At 38.5% G+C, this 17749-nt stretch overlaps 1 protein-coding gene and 1 long non-coding RNA gene across 4 annotated transcripts in view; one reads left to right on the top strand and one right to left on the bottom strand.

Moving 5' to 3' along the window:
* Positions 1-807: 807 nt before the first annotated feature.
* The window catches only part of tecpr2 (tectonin beta-propeller repeat containing 2), a 58503-nt gene continuing 41561 nt past the window's right edge, over positions 808-17749 (bottom strand). For both annotated transcript variants that reach the window (XM_062968491.1, XM_062968492.1), the window contains exons 17-20: positions 15311-15459; positions 4771-4912; positions 3794-3943; positions 808-2958 (exon numbers count right to left, since the gene is read on the bottom strand). In XM_062968491.1, the coding sequence (XP_062824561.1) occupies positions 2801-2958; positions 3794-3943; positions 4771-4912; positions 15311-15459 (599 nt within the window). In that variant the 3' untranslated portion in view covers positions 808-2800. The remainder of the gene's footprint in view (positions 2959-3793; positions 3944-4770; positions 4913-15310; positions 15460-17749) is intronic.
* LOC134295565 (uncharacterized) lies at positions 6601-13911 on the top strand. 2 transcript variants are annotated; one of them, XR_010002195.1, is made up of 3 exons: positions 6601-8992; positions 9192-9273; positions 12928-13911. It is a non-coding gene; the product is annotated as an uncharacterized LOC134295565 (long non-coding RNA). The 2 variants fall into 2 exon arrangements; XR_010002194.1 differs by having other exon boundaries at positions 6601-9273.

Below are 17749 nucleotides of genomic sequence, written 5' to 3'. Positions count from 1 at the left end.
AGATTTTATGTCACTATATAATTCTTGTTTTGTCGAAGGCTTTCATGGCCGGGATCACAGGGTTGTTGTGTCTTTCGGGCTGTGTGGCCATGTTCCAGAAGTATTCTCTCCTGACGTTTCTCCCACATCTATGGCAGGCATCCTCAGAGGTTGTGAGGTATGGACATATTCCATACCTCACAACCTCTGAGGATGCCTGCCATAGATGTGGGCGAAACGTCAGGAGAGAATACTTCTGGAACATGGCCACACAGCCCGAAAGACATACAACAACCCTATATAATTCTTGTCTGATTCTGTCTGACTATATTGGTTTAATTTATCAATGTCATGTTCAATTCACTGATATTAGGTTTAATTTGATGTTAGATTTTTAACAATGTTTTCATATATGGGGTTTCGTTGGGATTTTATGCCAGTATTTATCTGTTTTATGGAGGCATCTAATGTATGCTGTTGTTTGTTGGAATCCGCTCTGAGTCCCTTCAGGAAGATAGGGCGGAATAGAAATAAAGTTTTTATTATTATTATTATTATTATTATTATTATTATTATTATTATTATTATTATGTCCACTGCCATCTCTGCAGTAGTGCTGCAATATAGTTAATTAAAAACAAAACCTGGAATTCTGCAGTCTGTAGTACCTGTTTTTGTATTTCAGTATTACAGTATAGATTAGAAACCTCTGTTTGAGCACATGATTCACTGAGGCTGAAAATCTTCTCTTAAGCTTCAAGTAAAATCTCTCATGCTGTTGCCCCCAATACCCACCTAGTATTGCTATATTAAAAACAAACGTAAGAGTTATTTTTTAAGAAAAAGGCTAGTTTATTGCACTTATCGGAAAGCACTAGGGAAGGGAAATACAAGTGTACAGAAATGAAACTAAGGATGGTAAACATTTCAGGTTGTTAGATAGGACAATACGGAAAAAAAACCCACCCCTCATTGGCTTAGAAGAGTTGTCAACACCAATTCATATTCAGGAACAAAGCAAGGTGCACTACTATTATTTGGAATACAAATGGCTAGCAAGCCAAACCATTATCGCATACCTTTTAGAAAGTGTTAAGTATATATAAAATTGTATCTTTAATTCCCCCCACCCACCAAATACTGTAATGTGAATATCTGGCCGGTAAGAGTGCAAAATCAAGTTGCTTCCCATTGCTCTGAAGTTCTTGACTTCGACGTAAGTGTGTTTTGGGTTCTTTTTACAACTTTGAAGTCCCACTTGCCAAGAAGCTGCTCAAAGTAGTCCACCGAGTGAATTGGGTAAACTTCGGTAGCTGCGTAGTTAGTGACGATCCAGTGACAGACTAAAAAAAGAAACTCTTGAGGCCAGCTCCATATATAGATGAAGTAGAGATGAAGCAAAACAGATCAGCTCTCAGAGGGAAACAAACATGACCTCCTAGTTGCTCTAAATTGAAAGAGCAAAGCAACAACCAAGGACTAATTATGCAAGACTTTTACAAAGCAGGTGTGAATGGTGACTCTTTAGTGTAGAGAGGAACCATGTTTCCTGGTTCACGAATCCATCAGAGGTCATCTTAACGAAAAAGCATGTTGCTTTGTCTCAATCTCAAATTCACATATTTCTCCTCATCGCTATCACAACTGGGCTCATCTGCAGATTCATTAGCAGCTGTTCAAAACATTCCCTATTAAACATTAAGGAAAACTTTAAGTCTAAGTCACTGGAATAACATTTATTTTTACAGCTTTTTTTTAAAAAAGTAGCCTTCATGAAATATATGCTGCAGTGATTCGTAAATTATAAAGTTATGCACCCCCACTGTAAACATCTCATATAGAAGACATTGCCAAATGTAGCTAATGTAGCTAAAGAATTGACCATTAAGGAGAAAAATCCTGACAACTATCACAAACTCTCTTATGGGATACATTTCTTTATTATCATAACAACTTTGTTGTCATTTTAAATTATGGTACAAAAAGGAAAATTGGAATCTACTCTGCTTACAGGCACAGTTTAATCTATCTCAGTGTGGTGCTAAAGCCCACCCAGAGAGCCATTTTTAGTTTACAAGTCTAGCTTACGATGTTTCTTTTAGCCTTGGAACAAAAGCCATTCATATGCCGGTAGATACACAAAGGGATCTAATATTTGGAGACTGGTGAATCCAAACTCATCTGCGATGTGTGAAATTAGTGAGTTTTTAACCTAACCCACCCAAAACAAACACTTAGTGGTGCTCTGGACCTTAAAGTGAAAATTATCTCAAAAAGATTTTCAGTTGAACTACGCACAATTAATTTGACTTTCTGTCAGGAAATGTTATAATACATTGTTCCTTTCTGTAACAGCAAGTTGAAACGGGATCTGCATCCACATAATAACCATGTTCTTCTGCTCAAGTGTTTTCAAGTATTAGAAAAACTGGGGTGAAAACACTGCACTTTGCTGGAAGTTAATGTAACAGACAGCCTTTCCTCTGTAGTCACAGATACAGTACTTATTTGCATGCGAGAGCAAATTAATCTTGCTGCTAATATGGTTAAATTGGTAAGCTATATTTGCAAACAGAAGACAAGTTCACAATTTCTGCAAACCATGTTGCCCATCGCATCTGAGAGATAAAGAAAAAACTGAAGCAAGACACGTTACTACACAATTGAGGGGCTCATTGAATAAGTCAGGTTTTTTAAAAAATATACTCCAAAGTGCAAATACTGCCAAATGTCTGGGGCTTTACAAGTCTGACGTTTGGCATAGAACAGGATTCCCAACCGTGTTTTCTCACTATTTTATCATTTTATAGCCTTGAGGACCTCAAATTACTTCCCATTCATCTTCAAAATCATCAGAGTGAAACGACATAGAAGCACTGCCATGTTTCTGTAAGGGGCGAGAATGGTGGAAGGTCTTTGTGAGGCGCTGAAGGAGGTTCCCTGAAGGACCAACTGCCCAGAGTTCATCTTGGGGTGTAACTGTGGAATAAAAAGTTACCACATTCAATTAGTATGATAGCAGAGCACTAAGATAAGGAGCAGTATAAGAAAAGGCTGGGAAATCTGTAGTCATCTAGATCACTGCTTCTTAAACTTTTTCCACTTGTGACCCCTTTCCATCCGAGAAATTTTTTACTTGATCCTTGGTATATAGATATATAAATATGTATAAAAATCAAATGTGCACAGGACTGATAATAAATCAGCATTTACAAGGCTTACTAAACAGGCTGCTAAACAGGCTGGTTTTCCTTTTTGTGAAGTAAAGCTGAATATTTTCTGCAAAGTCCACTGCAGATACTGCATGTTGTTGTAACAGATTTGTCTAAATGGGTGGCAGCCAGAAACCTTTTACTGTTATCAAATTTTTGGGACCCCAACTTGAACTAAGGGGCCCATTTGGGATTGGGACCCACAATTTACAAGCAGTGGTCTAGATGTTGTTGGGAGTCCACTTTCTAACTGAACCAGCCAGCCTGGTCAATAGTAAAGGATAATGGAAATACTAGTTTATTAACATTTGGTGTCTCCACCCCAATCCATCCCCTTATGCTCCTATGGCAACAATACTTGATTTTTTGAGGAACCAGAGACTGAAACCCTATACTCATTTAATATCCTAAGAACCTCTAGAAGAGAAAACTGTAAAGTTCAACATCCAGATACCATGTTCATCTTTTAATCTGTTATCTTGTGAACATAAAAGCCAGGTTGGTTGAAATAGGCAGCATCTTTCAAGCATTCAAAATCTGTGATAACAGATTTCTGTTACAACCCTTGTAAAGTTACCTAGTGCTTCAAAAGACACCCTTACCTGTCAGACAAGAGACATTGCCTGGAATCTTCTTCCAATAGTCTCCAGCCGGGTTCTTATCTGTAATGCCATACCGCCGTGCAATATCCCCATTTGGGCAGCGTGCCCAAACGGTCCGTATACTTATGGCCAGTTCACAGGCCTGAAGCCCTAAAGCCAGAGACATGAGAAGGACACGCTTACTTAATGTGAAGCCCCTGCTCTCCAAGCCTTCCGCACACAATTAAAGACTGGCTTTTCCGACAAGCCTTCAATCATGATTAGACTTCCTAATAATACTAGATTACAGCATTTAACCATTACTTGTGCTGGACAGGGCTGATGGGAGGTGAAATCCAGAAACACTGAGCTATGGCTTCGTCTAATTGCCTTTCACAGTCATCTCATCTAGTGACTGCCATCATCACATCTTGTGGATGAAAATTCCAAATTATCTCCCTTTGAGAAGATTATTCCTGCAATAGGGGTAGCATGCAGAAAAGAGAGACATTTTCAAAAGTATTGGGTAAGGCAGTATTGTACGACATTGACAGAAATTAAGCTAGTAACAGTAAAATCAGATTGAGACCGCAGACTGTTGGCATTCCAACAGCATCAGAATATGCACATCAGAAATACTAATTAAAGAACAACATTATATGTGTTTTTCTGGAAAATTGAAAGTTAATGTCTTATGTGTTTATTATTTCTATTTTAATGGAGCCCCCAGATGGCGTAGTGGATTAAATGACTTGAAGGTTGGGTTGCTGACCTGAAAGCTGCCAGGTTTGAATCTCACCCGGGAAGAGTGTGGATGAGCTCCCTCTATCAGCTCCAGCTCCATGCGGGGACATGAGAGAAGCCTCCCACAAGGATGGTAAAAACATCAAAACATCAGGGCGTCCCCTGGGCAACATCCTTGCAGACGGCCAATTCTCTCACTCCAGAAGAGACTCAAGTTGCTCCTGACACACAAAAAAAAATTAAGTAATATCTACCTGGAATCTGTTCCCAGTCTGTGCCTACAGGCATCTCTTCAGTAATCCCAATTCGGACATGAATGTTCCATTTGCTGTCTATCGCCCACAGGCTCTGATCGTTAGAACTTGAGTATACACTGATCAGATTGACTCCAACTGGCTGGAAAAGTCAAAACATGATATTTAATGTTAGAATTGTAGGAGCAGCCCTGCTGGACCAGATCAAAAGCCTATCTAGTCCAACATTTTGTTCACATAGCAGCCAACCAGATGCCTATTGGAAGTCTGCCAGGGAGATCTGAATGGAACGATGATGCCTTCCCTCTGGTGTTATCAAACACCCTTTGATAAAGAAGGCCTGTTATGAATCACTGCTGACAGAAAAGGGAGGGGGAATAATAAACAAGACCATTATAGTGAAGAGAAAGCTCTGAATGTCAAGAGGACTTTGTAAATCTTTTGGGAATCTAACATTCTATCTGTTCAGCACTGAAATGGCAGAGAAACAACTCTAAAGATCTGAGTTCAACAACAACTCCTCCAATATTTTTACAGATCCTGTACTTTCATTTTAAATCTGGTATCCTTGAAATATGCACATGCAAATCTGTTAAAAAGAAATAAGGAATGAGAAAGTAAAATGTTCAGAATCTTCAGAAAATGTCTTCCTTCTCTGGAGGTTTTTAAGCAGAGGTTGGATAGCCATGTGTCGGGGATGCTGTGATTTGTATATTCCTGCATGGCAGGGTGTTAAACTAAATTGGACCTGTTGTCTCTTCCACCTCTATGATTCTATAATTCAGCTAGTGTTAGACATGCCACATTGGTGGCAGTTAAAGTGGTGGTGAAGTCAGAAGACCCCTCCTCTAGGACCCTTTCACACTACATACATATTGCATGATGATCACACTGTAATTGCCATGAGTCTAACCCAGTGGTTCCCAAACTTATTTGGACAACTGCCCCCTTTCCAGAAAAAATATTACTCAGTGCCCCCTGGAAAGGGGGGCATGGCTTTGAGGAGTGGGCGTGGCTCCTGCTCAAGGGGGCGGGGCTAGGCCTCTCCCCTACTCTAGTCCAAGATGCAGGGCTGGGAGGGGGAGGTGGGCGGGGCCACAAATGGACGGCCAGGACTGGGATGGGCGGAGTTACAAGCCCTGAGGCAGGGCTGAGCTTCTATCCCTGTCCTACAGCACCTGCCAGGACATACGGGGCAGGGCTAGAGAAGGGGGCGGGACCTCTTCCCAAGTGCCTGACGGGGCTGAACCTCTATCTCCCGCCCCCATGTTCTAACAAGCGCCTCAGGAGAGGTATACAAAGGCTCAGCTTTGTCTCGTGCTCTTGGGAAGAGGCCCCGCCCCTGCACCTAGCCGCCCCCCTTTAGTCCTAAAAGGCCTCTCAGGAGAGGTATAGATTCTCAGCCCTGTCTCGGGCTCTTGGGAAAAAGCCACACCCACTCCTCCAGCTCCGCCCCCTGTGTCCTAACAGGCGCCTCAGGGGCTCAGCCCTGTCTCCGGCACTTGGGAAGAGGCCCCTCCCCTCCCCTGGCTCCACCCTCAAATGCACCTGTGGCCATCACCGCCCCCTGGATCGCTGCAGCGCCCACCAGGGGGCAGTACCGCCCACTTTGGGAATCACTGGTCTAACCTATGGATCCTTGTAGTATTATGATTTTAGAAATTCCAGCTCAAGAGCTCTACGAATCCCAGGATTCCACAGGAGCCAGTCATGGGAATAAAGTAGAATTGTCATGCAATATCTGTGTAGTGTGAAAAGGGTACAAGTGACCCCAGGACAGCCTTTTCTGGGCCAGCTCTTGCCCCCCCAATATGTATCAGACTAGAGTTGTTAGGATCTGCAGCCAGCATACCAGTAAACTCTATCAGCTGGGGATGATGGAATTTATAGTTCAATATATCTCTGGGGAGATGGTAAGATTAGGAATGACTGGTTTAGAATATTCCCCCTTAATGTATCATGTAATTCAGCAATCTGTGCCACAAGTTTAATTTATTAGGTCCACAGATTACACCAAATTATATTTGAATTTTACCGTCTCTGTCTCTCTTTCTAACATAGCCAGATTGTAAGCAAGCATCCAACACACCTGAATCATGCCTTTCCCAAAACCTGTGGGACACTGGGAGGATCATCAGATCACTGTCTAAACTGCACAGATAATTTTTAATATTCTCTCCCTCTGGCATGTCATGCTTAGGAGATATCTCTATCTGAGGCATTTTTAGAGCCTCAGATATGTTGACTGGGGGCTGAACAGGTTTTCCTGCATCTATGCCATGGTCTGGATCAGGGGTCCTCAAACTTTTAAAGCAGAGGGCCAGTCCACAATCCTTCAGACTGTTGAGGGGCCAAATTATCATTTGGGGGAAAAAACCGAACAAATTCCTATGCACACTGCACATATCTTATTTGTAGTGCAAAACAACAATAACAATGAAAGAACAATGCAATATTTAAAAATGAAAATAATTTTAACCACCATAAACCTATCAGGATTTCAATAGGAAGTGTGGGCCTGCTTCTGGCCAATGAGATAGTCAGGTTAATTAGGGTTGTTGTTGTTGTTGTTGTTGTTGTTGTTGTGTGTCTTCAAGTCATTTCTGACTTCGGGCGAGCCTAAGTCCAAAATTATTTATTTATTCATTTACTACATTTATATCCCACCCTTCTCACCCCAAAGGGAACTCAGAGCAGCTGTATGTACATACAATATATTATATTATTAGCATAGCACAATATTAGCATTATACTATATTGAACTATACCACTATACTGTAATATTATATGTAATATATAACATATAATTAATATTATTATATGGTATTATTGTTAGCATTATATTGTATAAAATGATAATATTCTTATCAATATTATATGTATATACAATATATTATATTATTAAAACTGATATAAAAATATTATATTATAAATGAGGGTGGGGGCCAGGTAAATTACCTTGGAGGGCCGCATCTGGCCCCCGGGCCTTAGTTTGGGGACCCCTGGTCTGGATGGTGGGAGCAAATGAAAAAGGCAAGAAATACCTTGCCTGCTGAAAATCAAATGTTTCAAAATGAAGTTCTTGCTGAACATTAAGAGGAATCATTTTCTATGACAACGAGAGCCATGGTAAAATCTGCCTGTGCTACCCCCTTGAAAGACAAATTATAGACAGAGAAATACAGGTCCTTTTTCTACAACTCTGCAGGAACAAACAGTTCTGTCCTGTTCACTCACTTCTTCTGCACAGATGCGTAATGCCTTATCACACCTAAAGCAGACTTTGTGAGCTGGACTGATAGACAGAGCACAGCTATCTCTCTGCACATACTACTTCACATCGCATACTGTCACATCACGAGTCACTCTGTGCTTGATGTAATCGAAACCACCAAGAAGTGATTGTCCCTTCAAAATATAGAGCTGAAACAAGAGCACCAGTGCCATTTCAGACCCTTTTTTCCATGCCTAAGTACTAGAATGGCCCACGTTGTTTATACAAACAATTGGTTTCCATGTATCTACTCCAAAATAGGACTGAGAAGGGAATATTGAGAGCCTTGGTCAAAGATTGCTCCCAGGTAGGGCTCCACAAACTCCTATTCCACTGTTTCTTCCCTGCAAATCATTTGGGAAAGCAAACTATATTTCTAACTATACTTCTTTTATATTTATAAAAAACCAAGGCTAAATTTATGAGACCAAAGACTAAACAACAGGATTTCTTAGTCCTTGGAGTTTATTTCAGACCTCTAGCCAGTCAAGCAGAATTGCGGAACTCTTTGCCAAAGGCACACTGTAACTTACTATCTAACAAAGTGAGCTTTAAGTCACTTAAAACTACAATAACATAGTTAATTGGCACAAAACGGTGTTATTCTATATGCTGGCTGGGATATTCTGGGAGATGTAGTTCATACAGACAAACACACACATATTAAATGTTAACTGGAGCTTGTTACAGGGTACACATTGTTCCCTTGTTGTAACAGGTTCACTGTCTGCCAGCGCATTTCTGGGCATAATTCAACATGCTTGTTATGACTTACAAAGACCTGCGCAGGCTATCTGACTGACTTTATTATCCTATAAAGAACTGCCTGAGCACTGAGATGTAGTTCTTTCAGTCCTACCACGCTCACAGGTGTTAACAGATGTACTCATTTCCCAGGGAGCCTTGAATGAACCCCTCTTTGCTGTCCTTCTCTCATCAGGCATGGAGGTTGTGTTATTCAATAGGCTTTTAGAATTGAAGGTTTTGCAAGGGAAGAGTGCTAAATTGTTTTAAACTGTGCTGTTTTAAAACTGGCTTTAATCTTTTTATACATTAAATTTGCTTTAATACTGTTAATAGTTTAATACTATTTTATGTCAAATTGTTGTTTAATTTTAACTTTCTTACAAACATTTTGATTTTTAAGCTCCCCTAGATTTGAAGGAAAGACCAGATGTAACAACAACAACAACAACAACAACAACAACAACAACAACAACAAAGCAGAGGTGAGCGTGACCCAGAGTGTTGTCAGCCTTTCACTTTTAGCCACACAGCCAGGGATAAAGAATGCTGGAAGCTGCATGCCAACAGGTTCTGCAGGGCCCAACTCCGTCCATTCTGATGAGAGAAACTAGTTAAACAAAAATATATTATTATTATTATTATTATTATTATTATTATTATTATTATTATTATTATTATGGCACGATGCTTCATATGGACTTAGAGAACTGGCAGGAATATCCTTCCTTAACCCTCAGCTCCTACTTAATCATCTTATAAAGACTCTGTGGATCCTTGCAAAGTCATTGAAGTCGAAATGTTCCATTGCTTCCATCTTTGTACTGTTAACTCCAGTCATTCTCTTTCTCAGTACTTTGAAATACTTCAAATAAGCTTCTCTCTTCGTTCACACACAATTATCCTATATCATATTTTGCTTGCCTTCCATTGATCAGCTGCCTTCCGATTCCTTTAGAATGACCCCACAACCTCTCCTTGGCTTTTAAAATAAGTTTTATACTTATTCATTTTATGTCATTTTTAAATTGTTTTAATAACAGTAACACTGAATTCTATTTTAATATTTATATTGTGTAAGTTTTTAAATTTAGTTTTTTTTAAGGTGGTGAGCTGCTCTGGATCTCTGGTCCTGAAACAATTGGGGACTACTACTACTACTACTAATAATAATAATAATAATAATAATAATAATAATAATAATAATAATAATGTGTTAAAAACAAAGTGTGGATCATCGATGTTGCAATCGCAGGTGACAGCAGAATCAATGAGAAGCAACAGGAAAAGTTTACGTGTTACGAGAATTCAGTGATCGAACTGCAAAGACTCTGGCACAAGCCAGTAAAGGTGGTCCCAGTGGCCTTGGCCTGCACTTAAAATCAATTAGCGCTGAGAAAATTACCATTTGTCAGCTGCAAAAGGCCTCCCTACTCAGATCTGCACGCATTATTTGCCAATACATCACATAGTTCTAGACACTTGGGAAGTGTCCGACATGTGATCCAATACAACAGCCAGCATAGTGATCTTATTTGCTGTGTACTATCTTGCTGTGTATCAAATAACAACAACAACAACATAACAACAAAATAAAACCCCTTGAGGAGAAGAGAGCGGGTTATAAAATTTTATTATTATTATTATTATTATTATTATTATTATTATTATTATTATTATTATTAGAAACTCATCTCAGTCTGTATCCCATCTGGCCACAAAGCTTGAAAGCAGGAAGAAAAATGCTCTAACTACTTCTCATCTCATCTGCATCTAATATTCAATGGTTTGTGGATTTGATAAACGTTGCTTCTATAAATTTGTCGAAATGGTTATCTTATTTATTTTTATTCTTAATGAAACACAATCATTGGTGTAAATTCTGAAGTGAACTAATAACAGAGATATCAATGTCTGAAAGCACCCTAAAAGAAAGATGCATTTCAAGAGGAATGAGGCTGAACTTCAATATAACTGGACGTATATTGAAAAAAAATTGAGCAGGATAGCTTTAAGAAGAAAGCCCAGAGATATTTACAACATCTGACATCATCATGTCAACAACTCAGAGACAAGTTTATCCTCACAGCTGTGTTGTGAAAACAGGATTGTGAGAAAAACCAGTGAGGGAAAAGTTAAATATGGATGGCATAAGCAATACAAAAAAGTAGTTTGTAATTCCATCATAACTGCAAAATGCACAGCAGCTAAGCAAGGGCTATACCAAAAATCATTGAAGAAGGGGGGTGTAAAAGCAGAACCCAGTACAGAACTTTATCCTGCAATCTCATTTTACAGGCTTCATTCCCAAAATACAACTGGGCACCCCGAGGAAAATTCAATGCGGCAACTTTGAACATGTGCTTAGACAAACACGTACATGCCCTCTTAACACCTCTGAACACGTTTAGAGACTAACTTGTGCCTATCTGTGATATTTCAGTTGAGAAAATACAGTAAGCTGTGAAATGTGGCTAAAGAACAACTGCATGGCGGATGTGTCCATATGTGAAATAGCCGCTCCCTCCATGAGAGATTTCTTTACGGACAAACCGTAAAGAAATTGTACCTAATTTAGCAGTTCGTGCAAAGAACTGGAGACTTCAGATTCATTTCAGTGCTTTATTTTCACCATTCTGATTATACTATTATTTTTAAGGTTCCAATCCTGCCTCTCAACCGCTCTCCAAGAGTGCATCCCCACACCACCTCCTTCTTAATCTTCAAAACAATCCTATGAACCAGGGAATGGTAAAAGACAGGATCAGTAATCTTAATGGAAATCTGAATTGAACTACTGCACCCACAACGCACCTCTCCTCAAGACTGGTTAGCAATCTTGCATCATTTGGGAAAGCATTTATCGATAATTACCTATCAACTTATGGCAACCCCATGAAGTTCATAGCATGTTTTAAAGGCACAGAATATTTGCCAGAAATCAATGGCACAGATTCATATTCATATTCTGATTCAATAGGAGAGGTAAAGTTTAGTTTCTCTGAAGGGCCGGTCAAAATCCAACTGAGGCAAATTTATTTTAGGCTGCAATTTATTATCATTGTCAATACTAACAGAAGCCACATAACCCTAATGTTCTGGTATGTTACACAACTAAGAAGAAAATTCAGTACTTCACAAGCAAATTTTCTAAAAACCCAGGTTATGAAAAAGCAATAATTCACATTCACTTTTTCATTGAGAAAAGCATGCAGTTATGCTGGGACTGGTGCACAGAACTGCTTATTCATGAAGCTCACATCTACTGGGAAGCTGCTCAGTGTTCCCTGGTTGATTTATGAAGCTGTAATTTCCTATATAGGCCAACTGAGCTTTAAGATCTGCAGGAGAGATTCTTTTCTCCGTTTCCTCATCTTCCTGGGTTGATAGGAATGTAGGAGAAGGCCTTCTTTGTGGCTGGCCCCATACATTGGAACTCCTTAGGATGGCTCCCTCTTTGTTTTTCTTTCTGTACCAGATTAAGACCTTTCTTTTCCTGAAAGGTTTGGGTTTTGACAAAAGGGAGATTTTTATGGTTTGTTACCTTTTTAAATATTTTTAAATCTTAATTTTGTTTTGTTTTTTGCTGAAAATTACAATTTATTTTTAACAACTGTTCAAGCAAACAATAAATTAAGAGTCACACCAAATGGCTAATTTTCCAAAATATATCATCTGACATTGCTGAAATTAAAATACTGAATAAATATAGGAATTAAAATAAAATATTGAATTAAATAACATAAAATAATATTAGCTTTATAATGAAAGGGGCTAAGAAACTTCACTGAATGGTGCTATGTCACCTTCATAATATTAGTGTCCATGTGAACACCCAACAAAAATACAAGCACATGAATCCATGACTAATGGATTCTAAAATGGAAATAGTGCAGACTGTAATAGCAGATTATAATATTTTTCTATTATTCTAGGTATAGGTATTTTAAAAATAGTTAATATATTTTTATATACAACAACCCATATGGCAACTCAGAGTGCTTGTACAATTTTACTTAACATGCATCAAGCCTGCTGCTTCATTTTTCTGCTAAATGGTTGTGCAAATGTTCTGGACCTTACAAATTTTGTATGTTTTTAACGATCTATGTTTTATTGTATTCTTTCCTCTTTTGCAGACCGCTTTGAGTCCTAGCCCGAGAGAAAAACAGGATATAAATAAAAGGATGGATGGATGGAGTAAGACTTTCATGTGTTTTTAAGTGCATTTTTTTTCCTGGATGGACATGTACACTTGGGAATATTGAAGAGAGGAAAACCCCTTCAGGGAAAGCATTGTATGAAATGCTGCCTTTCGTTTCTTCCTACCAAATCCTTTTCTTCTCAAGGAACGTCCTCCTAAAGACCTGAGGTCCACAGCAATTACAGAACACAGGACCCAAGACAACTAAGGAGACTTCATTTTGCAATCAGATAGAAAGAGGCAACCAGCATTCTCCCTTTACTCTTCTGTTCTCCCTCTGCTCACCTACCCTACTAATGCCAGCTGTCTGTCATGAGATAAGCAGAGCTCAGTAAATGATGAGTAAGAAAACAAGTTATTGCAACTGGGCTCTGAATATAGACTGGTATCTTGTTACAGAGAGTACAAAGGACTCCTTGGGAGAAAGAGGAGGGGAAGCATCAGTACCACTCCTAGTGGTACAGGGGAGACCTGCCAAGAAAGCAAAGCTATTGAAATACAGGCAGTAAGTTAAAACTCAGGCACTAGGGTAGCATTCATTTTTTCTTATTACTTTAATGTTCTTTGAACACTGACATTTGTATCATGTTGGCTTATGCATTATTCAGATTTTATTCTGTCTCCGGGGTTGTGGCTAGGCTGGCTTACTCTCTGTTGTCCTACTATCCTTTCATCCAGGCAGGCATTTAACAACTGACTGCTATTAAGAAAAAGACTTTTAATTAGTGAACTCTATAATTTTTTAGACACTAATACATTTTTAAATTACTTTGCAATTGAAGACTGTTTCCATTTTACAATTTGTTTAACTCTAAATATAATTTATAGTCATATCGGGAATTTTGTTCAAAGCAGCCTTAAACTCCAGCACTTGGACAGAGAAAGGATATAAAGTAAATAAACAAGTCAATACATTCCATAGCTTTAGGATAATTGTGTGATTTTCCTCTATTACTTTAGTGTTTGAAGCAATGACATTTATACAAGATTGCCTCAGGCCCTGTCACAGTTTTATTTCATGTCTTCCGCATTTCATTTTTAAAAAAACAAACAGAAAAAACACTTGAAAAGTTTATAGAGACAAACCAGTCAAGGATAAACTTCCAGAGATTTCACTACTGCAAATACTGCATTGCGAACTGTGTTGCATTTGCAGTACTGCTTTGCTTCAAAAACACATACCAGAACAAAAATGTTTGTACCTAAACTGACACATAGTGCCCTGAACACAGATACAAACGCTACCATTCATCCCAATATCTCATTCTTCAAGGAAGCCATCATATGGTATAGTCTCTTTTCAGACCATCTTAGATTAATCACTTTCGTAAGTACCATATTTAGTGAAGCTCCAAGATTAAATGACAACAAAAACAAACACACTAACAGTAAGCTGAATGGTTGAGTTAAATCACCTCATTTGTTTAGCAAGTAAATAAAGCAGGGCTGGCCCAAGACATTTTGCTGCTGAAGACGATGGATGACATTCCAAATACAAAAGCCAACTGCAGTATCTTAATAAATAAGTAAAACAGATAAACATGAGCTGCCTGTGGTCACTATAATATTCTGACAAATGATAGGGATGATCCTGCAAAAAAGATGTGAGGAAACCTTTCTAAATAAGTTTAGAACAACCTTCAATGACTTGGTGTCATGCAGATGGTTGGACAGCAAACTAATTCTCTCAACTACCAAGGCCATGTTCACTAATGAAGAACACAAAATGGAGGTTTAGTTTAGGGTAAATAAAACTCTTTTGTTCAAGATGTCTGGGTAATAGTGAGACTCTATTATGGAAGCATATAGAGGAGTCTCCGGTGGTACAATGGGTTAAACCCTTGTGACAGCAGGACTACTGACCAAAAGGTCTGCGGTTTGTATCCGGGGAGCGGGGTGAGCTCCTGTCTGTCAGCTCCAGCTTCCCATATAGGGACATTAGAGAAGCCTCCCACAGGATGGTAAGACATCCGGGCATCCCCTGGGCAACATCCTTGAAGACAGCCAGTGCTCTCACACCAGAAGCGACCTGCAGTTTCTCAAGTCGCTCCTGACATGAAAAAAAAAAATAGAAGCATTCACAATTTTTGTTATGATGTGAGAGGGAGATTAGGGAATGTGAGAATAGCCAGAAGCAATTTCTTCTCCATAAATTGTGCTTACTTTCCTCTCTTCTAATTTAGCGAATGAATTTAACAGGGTTGTATACCATTTGCTAAACAATTCCATGTCCATGGCATTGTGAAAGCAATGATATAAGCTCATGCCAGAGGAAAGGGGAGAAAGTGATAGATTAAAAGAAAGATGAACTGTTTTACCTGGATTGGTGGCTCAATCATTATCCATGCAGGTAACATCAAGCTTGGGTTCAGAGGCTGAGTTCCAACCCGGAAGTAGATACCACCAGACCTATCACAGGCCCAGATGTGCTGATTTCCACATGCCAAACTCCTAAGTTTCACAGCACCTAATTAAGAGAAAAATTGTTTTCGGGAAGATAGGTATGTTAGTCTGTTCTAGCAAAAAAAAAAGAGGGAAAACAAAAGGAATCTCATGACCAATTTAACATTAAACAACTTATTTCAGCATGAGCTTCTTTACATTTAGTCAAAAAAGTAAACTTCAATTCTGGTTCGGACACTACCAGTGTTTCCAGTTCAAAGTGTTGCTTATGACTTATTAAAAACCCAGTTAGTGACCTTGGACAAGTCACACTTTTTCAGCATCAGAAGAATCACCCCCTCCCTTCTCTCTTTTAAAAAACAATTAAAAACTTATCCCTGCTCAATGGCATATGGAGAGGAAGAGGATTAGAAGTTTACATACAGTTTACATGCCATCTCCCAGATACTGCTATTAAATTCTAATCTTTGTTGGTCTTGGCTCATTTGGTACGGGTGGCTTGCTGGCTTTATAGGCCGTTTAATATTTTAGTAACTATTTTAATGATTGTTATGTGTATTTTATATAATTTATACTTAATGTTTTTATACAAGATCTGAGGTAACTGGTCAATCAATCAACTTTATTTTTGTATCCCACCAACATCTCCCCAAAGGGACTCGGGGCTGCTTACACAGGGACAAGCCCAAATAACAGCATAGCAAACATTACATGCACAGTAATCAAACAGTAAATTAAAAACATTCCAACATAAGATAAAAACAACATAACGTAATAATTACTTTAAAAGCCTAAGCATCAATTGTTAAGCACGGCAGAAGGTGACTTGGTGGGTTATGTTATCATTTAATTTTTGTTCAATCTTCTTGTAGATGTTGTTTAGTTTTGTATTTTTTATTTATGAATGTGTTCAGCATTGAATGTTTTCAATTTTTTAAAATTGGAATCCACCCAGAGTCCCCTTGGGGAGAGAGGGCGGAATATAAATAAAGTTATTATTATTATTATTATTATTATTATTATTATTATTATTATTATTAAAGAAGAAAATTATGACTAAATCTTTCCAGAAATACCCTTGGGTATGTCACCATAAGAAACACAACAATAATATAAAATTTGTACAGGATCTTTTCATATATAATGAAAAAAGGCTGGAATTGCAAGCACAACACCCTGCTTACAATGGAGGCATCATTGGCTTCTTATTTCACCTGAGTCACTAGTGAGGAACAGGATCATCTGAATTAAAGTATTTGTCACATGATAAAATCCAGTAATCAACAGCAAATGCATGTAATTTTGGACCATGGGTGCATCTGTAATGCAGAACTAGCATTAAAACCAAACAAATGAAGGAAAACTTAAAGCACTGGCTTCATTCACTTAGCAGGTCCTCTCCATTGAAATATCCTAGAATAGCAAGGGCAATGTATTTTAGAATGAATTGTTAAAATAATAATTTTCCAAGAGGAATGGAGGAAGGCACATTCTATGCAATGTAATTGGACAGTAATTCTGTGTATAAATTAGAGATGAAGTTTTCACATGACCTCAAGTGAACTTTTCCGGGGAACCAGTCATGCTTACAGACTAAAGTCTATAAATACATTTCAGTGCTTAACATTCCAAATGTTACTAGCAAACAGTGGTTCTGGGATGGGCCTACAGGATAAATTTTTCAAGGTTAGCCAAGCTTTCTTTTCTAGCACACAGTGCAAGACACAAGTTGCTTTCTAAAAGAGCAGGGACATAAATGGGGTATTTTATTTGTGAAACAGCAGCATCAAAACTTTGCCTGCTTGCTTTAGGACCGAGGATGGATTTACACTGTCATATAATGCAGTTTGAACACAATGCAGTTCAATGCAGTTCAAACTGTATTATATGGCAGTGTAGATCCAGCCTGAAATAGAAAGTGTAAAGCTGTGAAATAACTTTCATCTCATTAGTCAATGACAGTACATACTCCTAGAAATTTCAACCATGTTATTTACATTGAAGAAGGTACAAAGAATGCCTAGAGGTTATCAACCTAGATGCAAAATCCAAATCTAGAGTTTCCATACTCTATGCCAGCAGTCCTTGGGGAGGGGGGATGCATTCCATACAGACACAATAGCCAATTACGTAATTCACAGTACATTCACACTGACAAAACAACAAACGTAAAAGAGCCAAAGTTAATCTCACCCATAAACAGAATGTTCTGAACTATGACTAAGATATGTCATTACCAGATATAGTGTTCCTCTTAAGAAAGGAAAGCCTAATATCTTATTTGCATTAAGATTAAGTAAACTACGGATTTGCAAAAGCTGTAAGCAAAATGTCTTACAATCCATCCCTCTTAT

The sequence above is a fragment of the Anolis carolinensis genome, chromosome 1 (assembly GCF_035594765.1).
Source record: "Anolis carolinensis isolate JA03-04 chromosome 1, rAnoCar3.1.pri, whole genome shotgun sequence".
In the NCBI taxonomy this organism is placed as follows: Eukaryota; Metazoa; Chordata; class Lepidosauria; order Squamata; family Dactyloidae; genus Anolis; species Anolis carolinensis.
This window is presented reverse-complemented; position numbering and strand designations above follow the sequence as displayed.